The sequence below is a fragment of the Mandrillus leucophaeus genome, unplaced genomic scaffold (assembly GCF_000951045.1).
Source record: "Mandrillus leucophaeus isolate KB7577 unplaced genomic scaffold, Mleu.le_1.0 Scaffold645, whole genome shotgun sequence".
NCBI classification, from domain to species: domain Eukaryota; kingdom Metazoa; phylum Chordata; class Mammalia; order Primates; family Cercopithecidae; genus Mandrillus; species Mandrillus leucophaeus.
The window spans coordinates 324,556-340,589 of record NW_012106975.1 but is presented as its reverse complement, the minus strand read 5'-3'; the positions used below and the strand labels follow the sequence as shown (position 1 = coordinate 340,589).

Sequence of the window (16,034 nt, the reverse complement as noted above, 5' to 3'; positions counted from 1 at the left end):
TTAACTCATTGAATATCCAAAATTCTGAGAGGAATTCCCCTTCCCATTTTATAAGTTAGATAATCCTGTATCTTGATGCCTTAACCCAGTATAGGACAGCAAGCTCAGCAGAAACATACATGATCATCTTGCACGCAGGGAATTAAGAACAATTTATAACCATACTGAGATAATACAACATCAAAATCCACGTGTTCCAAATGAACTTAATAAAAGAACCTGATAACTTGTTTTAGCTAAATTAAATGGCTTATTATTTTTAGTTTAAAAAATTGATCTGGGGTCGGGTGTGGTAGCTCATGCCTGTAATCCCAGCATGTTAGGAAGCCAAGGCAGGAGGATCATTTGAGCCCAGAAGTTTGAGGCTGCAGTGAGCCATGATCACACCACTGTACTCTAGCATGGGCGGCAGAGAGGGAGACCCTGTCTCTTTAAAAAAAAAAAAAAAAAAAAAAAAAAATCTGGACATGCATACTGGAACCATGTGAGTCTGTAACCTGAGACATAGAATCTAGACACTATACTGCAAGTAACAGATAAAGTTTTATGGCAAGGTAAACTATGATTTATGATATAAATGATACTTACGATATAAAGTTTACCTTGCCATAAAACTTATTTTAATCATTCCAACAATCCAAAATAATTAGGGCAGCTACTTATTAGACGTTGACACAAAGATTGAAGAGTTCTCTGGTAGCACTTGTCACCACTTTTATTATTCAAACATTAATTAAAGGGAGTCTACTCATAAAATTCAGCATTTTTTTTTTTTTTGGTTACAAAAATCTCAAAAGAATTTAAAAAAATTTTTTCAATTCTTATAAATTAGAAAATTGCTTGTAAGAACAAAAATGTTTAGCATAACACATTTTTTTTTGTTCTACTAAACCCAAAGTCTATACTTTGTACAAATATTTGAAATGTTTAAAAGAAAGGAAAAAATAACCCAGAAAATTCTATTGGACAGCGCTTGTCTAGGACGATGGCAAAGTAGGTATTCATAGAGTATATTTTGTTTTACTTATTTATTTTTTTGAGACAGAGTTTCACTCTTGTTGCCCAGGCTGGAGTGCAATGGTGTGATCTTGACCCACTGCAATCTCCACCTCCTGGGTTCAAGTGATTCTCCTGCCTCAGCCTCCCAAGTAGCTGGGATTACAGGTGCCCACCACGATGCCCAGCTAATTTTCGTAGTTTTAGTAGAGACAGGGTTTCACCATGTTGGCCAGACTGGTCTTGAACTCCTGATCTCAGGTGATCCATTTGGCTCGGCCTCCCAAAGTGCTGGGATTACAGGTGTAAGCCACCATGCCTGGCCCATAGAGTGTATTTTATAAGATACTGAGTCAAGGAAATTGTTTAAACAAAAGTACATTTGCTTTTAAACCAACAGACACTGGGAAGGGGGCACTGAATACTTACACACTGATAGAATTGCCCACGCTGACCTCCAGTCACAAAGCGCTTCCCATCTGGATTCCAAGCCACACTCGTCAAACTGTCTTCATGAGACTGGCTCATTTTTGTCCTTAGTTCTCCTGTCTATAAGGAAATAAAACTGTAAATGAGACCTTCAAGATACCCCTCTAAAGGAAATATGTGAAGAAAAAAAAAAAATAACTGGGATGTCTGGCTGGTTTCCCAGTTCATTCTTTTTTTTTCTTTTTTTTGAGATGGAGTCTTGCTCTGTCGCCCAGGCTGGAGTGCAGTGGTGGGATCTCGGCTCACTGCAAGCTCCGCCTCCCGGGTTCACGCCATTCTCCTGCCTCAGCCTCCTGAGTAGCTGGGACTACAGGCGCCCGCCACCACGCTCGGCTAATTTTTTGTATTTTTAGTAGAGATGGGGTTTCACCAGGGTCTCGATCTCCTGACCTCATGATCCGCCCACCTCGGCCTCCCAAAGTGCTGGGATTACAGGCATGAGCCACCGGGCCCGGCCTTCCTAGTTCCTTCTAAGTAATGAATTGTTTCAAGTGACCCTACAAAAAAGAGACTACAGCACCCAGAAGAGAAATTCAGGACTTGAAGAAAAACCCAGGAGTTGAACAATGTCTGGCATAGGTAACCCAAAGAGCAGATATGAGATAAACTTCAGTAAATCTCTCATCTCAAATCGATTATATTCATAAACTAAAACACGTCATTTTTCCCAAGCAAGATAATGAAAAGTCCAAGACTACATACCTATTCCTTCTGAGCTTCTACTTCTCAGTCCAAAGTTTTTCATAAATTTTATTCTAAAACTGCAGTTAATGCAATTAGCAATTCCTCAAGAACATGATTACTGAGTAAAAAACTGTACCCATACATGGTGATGCATGCCTGTAATCCCAGCTACTCGAGAGGCTTAGGCACGAGAATCACTCGAACCCAGGCGGAGGAGGTTGCAGTGAGCTGAGATCACGCCATTGCACTCCAGCCTGGGTGACAGAGTGAGACTGTCTCAAAAAAAAGAAAAAAAAAAGAAAAAAAAAAGAAAAAAGAAAAACTATGCCCATAAAGTAGGCCAAGGGCAGTCTAAATAAATTATGTTGAATTTCATATTCAAATGCTCACAATATAGTAGGGAAGGTAGGAAGAGAGAAAAAAAACATTTTTCTGATACACAACCTTATCTCAATGAACAGTACTAGAAAGAAGAACCTTTGTACTGTTTAACATAGCCATTCAATGGCATTTCTAACTAAGAACATTTAGTGGTTACAATAGTTAAGTATCATCCTGTTACATTTTCTGAATTACTCAACTTAGAAGGTATACACATACCATTTAATCTAGTCTTGATTCCATTTTGTTCATGGATTAGAAACAGGATCTGAGAGATAATAGCTGCCTTTGGTATAATAATAAAAGGTACATGGGCATAGTTCTCCTGTGAGAAATGGGTAATCAGAAGTAGAAACAAAAGAGTGAAAACAAAGGGTATGATTAGGAAATGGGGCCAAGTACTAAAAGAGGGCACAAAAACAGAAAACCAGGTCTCCCTTACACTGGAAAAAAAGTGTTCAGCAATATAAATCCTTCTCCCAAATTGTTAACTAGTCTCCCCTATTTACTTCTTTGGGTTGACTGATATAAACAGTTGAAAGTTTAGAGCACGAATATACAAGAAATAGCTAAATTCTTGGCATTTTCTATTGACAAATACATTAACATACTAAGTTCTGAAGGCAGAAATGGTTTGTCTTCTCTTATTATGCTCCGAATAGTGAGTGCGTGAGGTTACTAGATTAGAATTTTTCTAATTTAAGAAATGATTAAAGAAATCTAAAAACTGATGAAAAGATCACCCTTTCAGAAGAAGTTTAAGTATATAAAGTACTACACAATGAAAGTTATGTTAGAACATAGTTTAATTGTTCAGAAATTCAAAATTGGTCAAAGAAAGACTACAAAGGCACTCTACATTAAATTTCTATTACAGGATTAAGACTATATACTTTCTCCTTTGGAAGGTGAAAAGAAAGCTTTAATGGAAAAAAGTTTTCTTTGCTCTTCTAGGTCAGACTCACTGCAAGCTGTTTTACTGAGGGAAAGCAATTTTAATATTCTACTCTGTGTTCTGCCACCTCCCTGAACCCAACCACAAATACAACATCGATTAAATGCTGATTTGACAAAAATGGCATAAAACACATTTTGGGAACAACCGTGGATTTTGATCATAAGTACTAGATAATAGAGAATTATAGTTAATGTTCTTAGATATCATAACGTTTGAATAGGTAGGATGTTATTTTTTAAAAAACACATGCTTAAGTATTTAGGGTAAAGTATCTAATTTACTTTCAAATGTTTTAGATATGTATATATGTGTAAGTACAAATGCACATTTCTCTTTTTTTTTTTTTTTGAGATGGAGTCTCACTCTGTCACCCAGGCTGGAGTGCAGTGGTGCGATCCTGGCTCACTGCAACTTCTGCTGCCTGGGTTCAAATGATTCTCCTGCCTCAGCCTCCCAAGTAGCTGGGATTACAGGCGCCTGCCACCGCCCTTGCTAATTTTTTGTAGTTTTAGTAGAGATGGGGTTTCACCATCTTGGCCAGGCTGGTCTTGAACTTCTGACCTCGTGATCCACCCCCCCTTGGCCTCCCAAAGTGCTGGGATTATAGGCGTGAGCCACCACGCCCAGCCACAAATGCATGTTTCTATGCACGTATGTACAAACAAAATATCACAAAACGTTAACAACTGTTGAACCTACAGGGGTGGGCACACAGACCATCATTCTCTTATTTCAACTTTTCTTAATATTTGAAAATTTTCTTAATAAAAAGCTGGAGCTGAAACAAGGAAATGACCGACCAGAAAGGCAGTCTTACTATTATAACTACAGGATTTCTAAAACATGAATTGTAAATAACAAACTGAACCTAATGCTGACTCTTCCTAAAATGGGACCCTGCATAAAATTCAAATTTTCATATATAAACAGCAATGGGCGGGCGGTGGCTCACGCCTGTAATCCTAACACTTTGGGAGGCCGAGGTAGGTGGATCACTTTAGGTGAGGAGTTTGAGACCAGCCTGGCCAACATGGTGAAACCCCATCTCTACTAAAAATACAAAAATTAGCTAGGCGTGGTGGCAGACACTTGTAATCCCAACTACTCGGGCAGCTGAGGCAGGAGAATCGCTTGAACCTGGGAGGCGGAGGTTGCAGTGAGCTGAGATGGTGCCACTGCACTCCAGCCTGGGCAACAGAGCAAGACTCTGTCTCAAAAACAAACAAACGAACGAACAAACCCAGCAATAAAGCCCTTAGTAGTAAGTACCGAAAACATCATTTAGCCTCACTAAACTAGCTTAGTATATAAAATATAGGTAAGGAGATGGCGCAACTGCCATTAGAATGGAAAATCTGGTTTAATGCTGACATTTTACATTTCAAAGGTAGTTTTAATGTACAACTGTGAAACTATGAAACCATTATAAATCCTTTCTGAGGAAGCACAGTAAATAGTATAAATTCCACAGGACAAAGCCAAATATCCTGAAAACACTTATCATTCTTTCAAAAATATATTACTGAGCATAATATTTAAATTGATAACTCTGGAAAGTTGGGTTCCACTTGAATAACTAAGAGATACAGTATAGTAATTTAGGTTGAATGGTTCTGTTATATAAATCAATGAAGTTATAATGAATATGTACATTATGACTATGCTGTACTTAAAAGCTAAACCAAAGATGGAACTCGCTCACTTGTACATTCCAAAGCCAAAGCTCAGAGCAGTCATCTGGGCCACAAGCAACAAGATAGTTGTCATCTGGACTCCATGCAATATAAGAAACGCCATAAGCATGTCCTTCTAATGTTTTAAGCAGTTTTAGCAGGTGTGTGTCCTAGGAAGGAAAATAAACAATTCAGTTAACTCCTATCACTAAAGTCATTGTTTTCTGGTGCAAGAACTTAAATAGCTACAAAGATGTACTTTGATAATTTAACCTGAGGAAATTTTCAGACCAATTTTCCCTTTAACAGCTTGCTTCATAAAGACTCATTCACATTGCAACATCTATTAAGCATCTACTACACCATTAAGCATCTACTATATACAAGTCATTGTGTACTCGATGAAAATATAAAGATATATTTACATTTTTATTATATGTATAAAGATATATTGCATTTGACCTTAGAAAGCTTTCAAGACAACTGAAAACAGATGGGTATAATGAGCTATCTCTTACATATTTTTAAACAACTTCATTGAGATATAACTAACCATAAAATTCATCCTTTTAAAGTATACAACTCAGTATATTTTAGTATATTCAGAGTTGTGCAACCATCACACCATCGAATTTTTAGAACATTCTCATCATTTCCCAAAGAAACCTCCTACCCATCAGCAGCTGCCATACCCCTCCCTGCAGCCCCTGGCAACCACTACTTTTCTGTCTCTGTCTCTATAGATTTGCCTATTCTGGATGTTTCACCTAAACAGACTTATACGTGATGTGGTCTCTTTTAATTGGCTTCTTTCACTTAGCATGTTTTCAGGGTTCATCCATGTTATAGCATGTATTAGTATTTAATCTCTTTTTATTGCTGAATAATATTTAACAGTATAATTATTTTGTTTATCCATTCATGAGTTGATGAACATTTGGACTGTTTCTCTACTTTTTGGCTATTATGAATAATGCTGCTATGAATATGTATGAGTTTTTGTGTAGACATATGTTTCCATTTCTCTTGGGTATATACATAGGAGTGGAATTTCTGGGTCATATGCTAACTCTGTTTAACATTTTGAGAAACTGCCAAACTGTTTTCCAAGTGGTTGCACCATTTTACAATCCTACCCAGCAAAGCTACCACTTATTAATGCTAACCACTACTAGCACCATTCACAAACAATACTTCATTTAATCCTCACAGATCTAGAATATTACCCCCTCTCTCATATTATAGGGAAAGAAATGAAAGTTTAGAAAGGTTAGAAACATGCCTGTTTGTAGTGCAATGGGGATCTGAATCTGGACTGCCTTACTTAAAAGCCCATATTGTAAGCTATGCAAGCTGAACTGTGAAGTGCAAATGTAGACGTGGCAAGTGACAAGGCTGCAAGAGTTGACGTGTTTGTTGTAGGCTAAGGGGCTACATTTTCCCTGTGTGTGAAAAGCCACTTAAAATTTGTAAGCTAGGGAATATACAGTGTGATATTTGGCTTTAGGAACTAGGATAACAACGTGGAAGATGAATCAGAAAGAAAGACACAGGATAAGGAAACCATAACGGGACAATGGAACCATAATGAGCCATACATAGTTCACAGTCAGTTCCCAAAAAATGACGCCCTAACGTAAGATGTTAAGGACTAAAAGAGGTCAGAATCAAAAGATATTTTGGGCTGGGCACTACGGCTCACACCCATACTTTGAGAAGCTGAGGCTGGAGGACTGTTTGAGTCAAGGAGTTCAAGACTGACCTGGACAACATAGTGAAACACCTGTTTAAAAAAAAAAAAAGATACTGTGGAGATAAAAATGACATGATAGAATATAACAAGAAATCTTCAAACACAACCTCCAGATTTCTGGTTTAGGGGATAGGGATGGATGTTTACAAGAAATAGAGGAAGTAAGAATTTGACTAAAGGTGGGAAGAAACAGTAAGTTTTAGACTTTAAGATTGATTGAGTTTAGCTCTGAGCGGGAGGGGGGAGGGTGGAGTGGTGGGAAATCCCAATGGAATGACCCATAAGCAGTTGAAACAAGTTGGGAACTAGTCTGATAAAATTAAGCTGGAGATTCCTCCCCTCCTGAGAAATGTCACTGCAAAATGGATTATGTTTACGCTACTGTTTCTTCACTGAACCCTAAGTTTATCATTCATACAATTATCTATTCCAAATCACCATTGTTTTGACAAAATTCAATAGTTAACAATGCGACTACTTCTGATTCTTCTTTGGGAAGTGGGTAAGAGGCATGAGGTATTTGTATTAGATCAGCAGTATCATTAGATCAAAGTGGTTTAAATAATTTACTAAGCAAGTCAAGTCTTCCTGACTAGCTCAAGATCTTTCAGGAACAAATTTTCATTCATAGTACTGCCCCCAGATCAACACAAAGATTTGCTTTTAAACTGAAGACAAACTCCTTTAGAAATATTTAACTCAGCCACGTGTGGCAGCTCGTGCCTGCAATCCCAGCGCTTTGGGAGGTTGAGGCAGGCAGATTGCTTGAGGTCAGGAGTTTGAGACCAGCCTGGCCAATGTGGTAAAACCCTGTCTCTACTAAAAATACAAAAATTAGCCGGGCATGGTGGCACATGCCTGTAATCCCAGCTACTCAGGAGGCTGAGGCAGGATAATTGCTTGAACCCAGGAGGTGAAGGTTGCAATGAGCCGAGATCGCACCACTGCACTCCAGCCTGGGTGACAGCGTGAGACTCTGTCTTTAAAATAAAAAAAAAAAGGAAAGAAATATTTAACTCAAAAACTGTTTTACGTTCATGAATGAAAAAAATATAATCCTATAAAAGATAAAGTTGAAAATAAAAACATTAATACTCTATCTTCATTAGTACAGTGCCTTTACACTAATTTATTCAAAGTGGAAATAACATGTTCGTGGAGCCTATACGACTTTGCTTGGATTTTGGGGGGAATGGGTAAAATTCACCTTTTTTAGGCACAGAAAAACTGTTAAAGGAAAGTAGGCATTGGAATCACATCAACTCAAATTTTAAGGCTCTCTTAAATGTATTTTTTTCCTCTCCATTAAAAAATATACACACATGTTCAAAAAGGGCATATATATATACGTATATATACACGTATACATATACACAGAAATGTGTATATATACATATACACAGAAATGTATAGATATACATATACATATATATATATATTTTTTGAGATGGAGTCTTCTCCGTCGCCCAGGCTTAAGTGCAGTGGCACGATCTCAATTCACTGCAACCTCTGCTTCCCGGGTTCAAGCAATTCTCCTGCGTCAGTCTCCAAAGTAGCTGGGACCACAGGCACGCACTACCATGCCAGACTAATTTTTTTTTATTTTTACTAGAGATGGGGTTTCACCATGTTGGCCAAGCTGGTCTTGAACTCCTGACCTCAGGTGACTTACCTGCCTCGGCCTACCAAAGTGCTGAGATTACAGGGAAGTGCTGAGATTACAGGGGTGAGCCACAGCACCCGGCCAAAAAGAACATATATTTTCTTATAATTTTTTCAGACAGTATTTGACATTACAAAAATACCATCATACTAAAAGAGTCCCAGAGGACTCACTATAACACTCTAGGAAACACTGGCATAAGAGTCTAAACCTCTTAGCAAAGAATACAAAAGCTCCTCCTTGATCTGGCTGCTACTTAATTACCCTCAACTCTAGTGTACCTAAAACTCTTCCCCCAAACCACCCAAATGCCATGTTATGTTTTCTTTTGCCCAAGGGCCTAACTTAACTAGTTTTGCCTAAATAGTTCTTTACCTCTTCTTCACCCAATATTTACTTTTCTTACTTTCCTGTTCCAGTAGGCTCTGTTTTATGAGCTCCTGTAGCACCCATTATAAATTATGGTGTATTATCATGTGCTTAGTCTGTCTATAGCAAAAGACCTGGCACACAGCAGGTGTTTAATAAATACTGGCTAAACGAAGGGGGATTCTTATACACCGCTACTAGGAAAAACTTTAATAAAGTAGTTTTGGTATTACTACCTTCTTTTTCAGATATCACGCAAATAAATGACTGGTGAATGAAAACAGAACTTAGCATGCAAAGGCTGTGATTTGATCCCAAACTCTTTTTCTAGTCTAATCTCCCACTCTGTCATTACTCATCCCATTATCTTATTATTATTATTATTTTTTGGAGGGGGATAGGAGGGTAAGAGGTTTTCCTGTCTTCCTAGAATGCCCCTTTCCTGTTGTCCACCCGTGTGATGCACAATAAGGCTCTCATGAGGTATTTCGACTTGTAAAGCTTCCTTGCACTTTCATAATACTTTATGTATTATCTGTTATGTATCATGCTTATTTCATTGAATTTTGTTTTCATTTAAACTGTACATTTTTTTCAAAGGAATTTTAAACCTGAGATCTACAAGAATGGGTCCAGGGATAGAATCAGGGGTCTATGAATTTAAATGGGAAAAAGACACATCTCTATTTTTATTAAACACAGCCTGAAATTTGGTGTTTCCTTCACTCTCTAACGCAGGCAATTAACAAGGTAGTATTAGGCAGTACTGGGTATATTACTAATTACATACGGTAGTATATTAGGTAGTGGTGGGTAGTATACTAGCTAGTATACTAAATTAGGTGGTATTCGGTGACTCCATTAACAACAGAAATCTTAAATCTTTTCATATATTATAGTTGTTGCAGATACCTTGAAATATTTGTGTGCTCATCAGTACTTCAAAATTCTGGTACTTACATCTGCTGCTAGAATTTATTATTTAACGCATTAATAAAGCATTAAATAAAAATAAAAAATACGTTTTTGTACTATGTTAACTACGTATCACTATAATTGGCCTTAGTAATGAATACATAACATATATTTGGCCTTACTATGTGCTTTCGTTTATGCATTTAAACACATTCTGAGAAAGAGTCCATAGGTTTGCCAAACTGCCAAAGAGGTACGTGATATCAAAAAAAGGTAAAGAACCACTGCTTTATGGTAAAGAATGTATCTTATTTACCTTTCATTGTTTGTAGCATATGCAGGTATGCAAGCATTGGTGTATGCTCTCAAATTCAATTCTCTTCTAAAAAGAACTGTTAGGCTCGGAATGGTGACTCACGCCTATAATCCCAGCACTTTGGGAGGTCAAGATCGGCAATTAGCTGCGGTCAGGAGTATGAGACCAGCCTGGCCAACAGGGTGAAACCCCGTCTCTACTTTAAAAATACAAAAATTAGCTGGGTGTTGTGGTGCGCGCCTGTAGTCCCAGCTACTTGGGAGGCTGAGGCATAAGAATCTCTTGAACCTGGGAGGTGGAGGCTGCAGTGAGCCGAGATTACCCCACTGCACTACAGCCTGGGTGACACACTGAGATACTGTCTCAGAATGGCTCCCTTTTTCTATTTTTCTCAACACAAGAGCCCAAAACTTTATCCTGAGCTAATATCATATTTTAATTCTAAACTTCAAAATAAGTTTATTTGGCTGGGCACAGTGTCTCACGTCTGTAATCCCAGCACTTTGGGAGGCCAAGGTGGGCAGATTACCTGAGGTTAGGAGTCTGAGACCAGCCTGGCCAACATGGTGAAACCCCATCTCTATTAAAAATACAAAAATTAGCCGCGCGTGGTGGCAGACGCCTGTAATCCCAGCTACTCGGGAGGCTGAGGCAGCAGAATCCCTTGAACCTAGGAGGCAGAAGTTGCAGTGAGCCAAGATTGCGCCATTGCACTCCAGCCTGTGGGACAAGAGTGAGACTTTGTCTCAAAAGAAAAGAAGTTTATTTTAGGTGAATGACTCCTAAAACAAATATAGCTCCTTAACCTATCTGGAATCATGTGCTTCTTTGATCCCTTGATAAATGTTCAGTTAGCTGAAATAAACGAAAATACTTATTATCCACAACAAATCCATAGGTTATCTGGTTATAAACAAACACTTAACTGATTTTAGAGGGAACTCAGAATTTTAAATCCAGAATAAAATACTTTTCCTATATATCAATGGGAAAACAAAGGAGAAAGGCTTACACAACAAGGTCCACAAATTATACAAGATAATGATGGGCTTCAGAAGGCAAAAGAGTAATGAGTCTTTTCTAACTTGTGGTTGGAACAGAATGGACACTGTATTAATCTTCCTTTTTTTTTTTTTTGAGACAGGGTCTCACTCTGTTGCCCAGGCTCAAGTGTGCAGTATCAAGGTCAGAGCTCACTGTAGCCTCCACCTCCTGGGCTCAAGTGATCCCTCCTACCTCATCTTCTCAAGTAGCTGGGGCGACCACCATGCCTGGCTAATTTTTTGTAATGACAGACTCTCCCCTATGTTGTCCAGGCTGGTCTTGAACTCTTGAGCTCAAGTGATCCTCCTGCCTCGGCCTCCCAAAGTGCTGGGATTACAGGCATGAGCCACTGTGCCTGGCCTAATCTTTCAATCAAGTATTAACAAAGATATAAATTGGCACATATGTTAATAGCAGTGGGTTTGTTTGGAGTCAAGGTATTCCAGGATTTGAATCAAACTTTGTCATGTACTAGCTGTGAGAGTCAAAGCATTTGACTTCTACCTCAGTTTCCTCATCTGAATGCAGATGTTAACACCTCACAGAGTTTTTCAGAAAATTAAATTAGATAATGTATACACAGATTTAACATTATCGTTAGTACATAAACACTCAACAGTGTTAATAATATTATCTACACAACACACGAAAATGTAAGAAATAAAGATGACAAAAAATGCTCTTGGAAAAGAATACTGTTGATATATGTATACTTAAAAATATGTAATCAATGAATTAGATTCAAAATTATTCCCTTTTGTAATATAAACACTCATATTGGGGTACATACCGGATCAACTTGCCATATGATAACTGTTGTATCTTTTGATCCTGTTGCTAGTTTAGTGCCATCATTAGAGAATTTACAGAACCACACTTCATTACAATGCTCTGTAAGTATCTGCTGCGTATAACATGGGAACTGCCTCCTAAAACAAAGAGGTCCACAAATTATTCTTTCAAAACAGATTAGAATAATAATAAAAAAGGTTACATAACTGACAAAACTTCTTTGAAGATCACATCACTAAAAATAAGAAATGAATGCATTTGTAAAATTTTTTCTTTTGTTTTTTTTGAGACAGGGTCTCTCTGTTGCCCAGGCTCTGTACTGTTGTACAGCAGCACAATCACAGATCACTGTAGCCTTGACCGCCTGGTGTCAAGAGACTCTCCCACCTCAGCCTCCTGAGTAGCTGGGACCACAGACCTGTGACACCAGGCCCAACTACATTCTTTTTACTTGCTATTGGGGAGGCTAGGGTGGAAGTACTGCTTGAGCCTGGGAGTTAAGAGGCTTCAGTGAGTTATGACTGCATCACTGCACTCCAGCCTGGGTGATGGAGTGAGATCATTTCAAAAAACAAACCAAAACCGAAATCAGAATAGCCTCCAGATAATGAGTTTAGGTCCTTCTCACTTACAAGTTTTAATGTCTTTGGCAAGTCATTTAACTCTCTCAGCTTGAGTTCCCACGTCTACAAAAGGAGAGTAGTATCTACCTAACAGAGTTCTTAGAATTCTTGTAAGAATTAGAAATACATTTAAAATTTCTGGAATGCAATAGATACTCAAATGTGATTAATAGTATTTTCAGGGAGGCACAGAAGAAGTGCAAAATATGGCAAGGAGTGCAGTAGTTAAGAGCAAAACCTTAAGAATGGGAGCAGTAGTCTGACAGACTTAGATTCAAATTTTGGCTCAGTCACTTAGCTACGATTCTGAGATATTAAATTAACCTCTCTAAATCTAAATTTTTCCAACCATCAAACAAAGATTAAGGTATCTGCCTTACAGAATTCCTTATACAAGGATGAAATAAGAGGAAGCGAAAATGACTATAAACCATTTAGACTGAATCTGACACTTAGCTAGTACCTCATAAATGGCAGCTAATATTATATATCAAGGGCAAAGAATTTTGTGATTTATGATCCGGTTTACCAACTTAAATGACTATTTTCATTAAGCACTCATTAAAAAAACCATTCTTTTCCAACCTCTACATCAGCACTGTCCAACAGAACTTTCTGTAACAGTGGAAATGCTATATACCTGTGCTATCTAATACGGTAGCCCTCACTACAAGTGGCTACTGAACACTTAAAATGTGGCCAGTAAGCTGGAGGAACTTGATTTATTTAATTTGAATTATTTTACATTTGAATTTAAATGGACACACGTAGTTAGTGGCTACTGTTTAGACAAACAGTTCTACCTTATAAATTCTCTGTATTATAAGAAACATTATTTGAGTAGGCTGGGCACGGTGGCTCACGCCTGTAATCCCAGCACTTTGGGAAGTCAAGGCGGACGGATCACCTGAGGTCAGGAGTTTGAGACTGGCCTGGCCAACATGGTGAAACCTCATCTCTACTAAAAATACAAAAATTAGTTGGGTGCGGTGGCACATGCCTGTAGTCTCAGCTACTCAGGAGGCTGAGGCAGGAGAACCGCTTGACCCCGGGAGGCGGAGGTTGCAGTGAGCCAAGATCGTGCCACTCCACTCCAGCCTGGGTGACAGAGTGAGACTCAGTCTCAAACAACAATAACGACGACAACTCCCCACCACCAAAAAACAACGTTATTTAAACATTAACGGATACACCTTTAAGTGTATCTTGAAACACGGTCTTCCTTGCTTCTTTTCCCAATCAATAATTTACAATTATATTTTGTCAATTCACCAGTCTGAAACAAAATATACATTTAAAAATAAATTAACATTCTTTATTTGGTACACATGGCAATCTACCTTAGCAGATGGGTATTTGTAGGCTGTTTTAAACTTTCAGATTTTTAAATTAAATTGCTTTAATATTACTACTCTACATGTGTGATTTTAGATAAAATAATCAATATTAGCTGACATTTATTAAGCACTTACTAGGTGCCAAATGCTGCACTTTACATATAATATTGCTCATGGAAGTACTATTATCCCCATTTTCATGAGGCTCAAAGAGGACAAATAATTTACTAGATGTCATAAAACTGGTAAGTAATTGTACTAAGATTTGGACCTATGGTTGACTCCAAGACCAGTTTACTTTCCAAATACCATTTTAAAATCATATTTTCCAAGGCACTGCTGGACAAAATTCCAATCAAATAAGCAATTTCAGTATCAGAAATAGTTTTTTCCTTCTCTAATGTTTATCTTTGTTTTTTTAAGATGGAGTCTTGCTCTGTTGCTCAGGATGGAGTGCAGTGGTGTGATCTCTGCTTACTGCAACCTCTGCCTCCTGGGTTCAAATGATTCTCCTGCCTCAGCCTCCCCAGCAGCTGGGATTACAGGTGTGCACCCTATGCCCGGCTAATTTTTTTGTATTTTTAGTAGAGGCAGGGTTTCATCACGTTGGCCAGGCTGGTCTCGAACTCCTGACCTCAGGTGATCCAGCCACCTTGGCCTCTCAAAGTGCTGGGATTACAGGTGTGAGCCACTGCGCCCGGCCTGTTTTTTTTTTTGAGACTGAGTTTTGCTTGTCACCCAGGCTAGAATGCAGTGGCATGATCTCGGCTCACTGCAACCTCTACCTCCCGGGTTCAAGCAATTCTCCTGCCTCAGCCTCCTGAGCAGCTGGGATTATAGGTGCCTGCCACCACACCCGGCTAATTTTTGTATTTTTAGTAGATACAGGGTCTTGCCATGTTGCCCAGGCTGGTCTCAAACTCCTGGGCTCAAGTGATCTCCCCACCTCTGGCTCCCAAAGTGCTGGGAATACCGGCGTGAGCCACCATGCCCTGCCTAGAAATTGTATACAATCTGATAAATCTTTTCAATGTACATCAGGATATTTTTAAAAGTCATAATTCATAATTAATTCTTTATTCGCCAGAAAAAAGCTATGTAATTTCAAAGCTAAGATTTAATTTCTGAAAATAGTTTTCTAGTTCCAATGCTGAAATCTAGTCTCTAAAAGAGTAAAGAAGGTAACAAAAATTAGCAACTGTTCTTTTGAAGACTTTTAGATAAATAATAGGACTTAAATTTAGATTCAGACCCAGTGTGGTAGCTCACACCTGTAACCCCAGCCCTTCAGAAGGATGAGGTGGGAGGAGCACCTGAGGCCAGGAGTTTGAGATTGGCCTGGGCAACACAGTAAGCAACCCCATCACCATTAAACAACAATGAAAACACAAAAACAAGCCAAACAATTTTTTTGAAATTAGCTGTGTGGCAGTCCACGCCTGAAGCCCCAGCTACTCAGGAGGCTGAGATGGGAGTTCAAGGCTACCGTGAACTATAATTGCACCACTGCACACTAACTTGGGCTACAAGGCAAGATCATGTGTCGAATAAAATTTTAAAAAATTTTTTTAATTAAAAATAACTAAGTAAGTTCAGGTTCTATTTTCTCAGTTTAGCAATAAAGGGCACAACTCACTCTCAAGACCGTGTATATAATGTAATGTGTGACATTGTTCTTAGTGGCTTTAAAATCTCTACAGTAAAAAACTAAGGCTGACTCCAAGTTTTCTGGTTTGGGAAAACTGGGTAGATGGCTGCTTTTCACTGAGGTAGGGAATTTAAGAAAAAGCAGATTTTGTAAAAATAGGTGAGAGGGAAAGGAAGTTCTGTTTTGGACATGCTGTGTTTAATGTACTTGAGAACCCAAACTGTGGTATTAAGGTCTAAGGCTCAGGAGATAAATTCTGTAGCTCTGGCCTGTATCTAGCTGTCATTAGAACCATGGAAGTATAACCTAAGGATAAGGGAAGAAACAATTTTAGAACACATATTTCTTTTTTTTTTTTGAGACAGAGTCTCACTCTGTCGCCTAGGCTGGAGT

The 16,034-nt window shown here is 38.5% G+C and overlaps 1 protein-coding gene across 2 annotated transcripts in view; it reads right to left on the bottom strand.

The window, feature by feature from the left end:
* The window catches only part of WDR26 (WD repeat domain 26), a 48,727-nt gene that overhangs the window by 14,311 nt on the left and 18,382 nt on the right, over positions 1–16,034 (bottom strand). For both annotated transcript variants that reach the window (XM_012000971.1, XM_012000972.1), the window contains exons 7-9: positions 12,032–12,170; positions 5,211–5,351; positions 1,426–1,545 (exon numbers count right to left, since the gene is read on the bottom strand). In XM_012000971.1, coding sequence (XP_011856361.1) covers positions 1,426–1,545; positions 5,211–5,351; positions 12,032–12,170 — 400 coding nt within the window. The remainder of the gene's footprint in view (positions 1–1,425; positions 1,546–5,210; positions 5,352–12,031; positions 12,171–16,034) is intronic.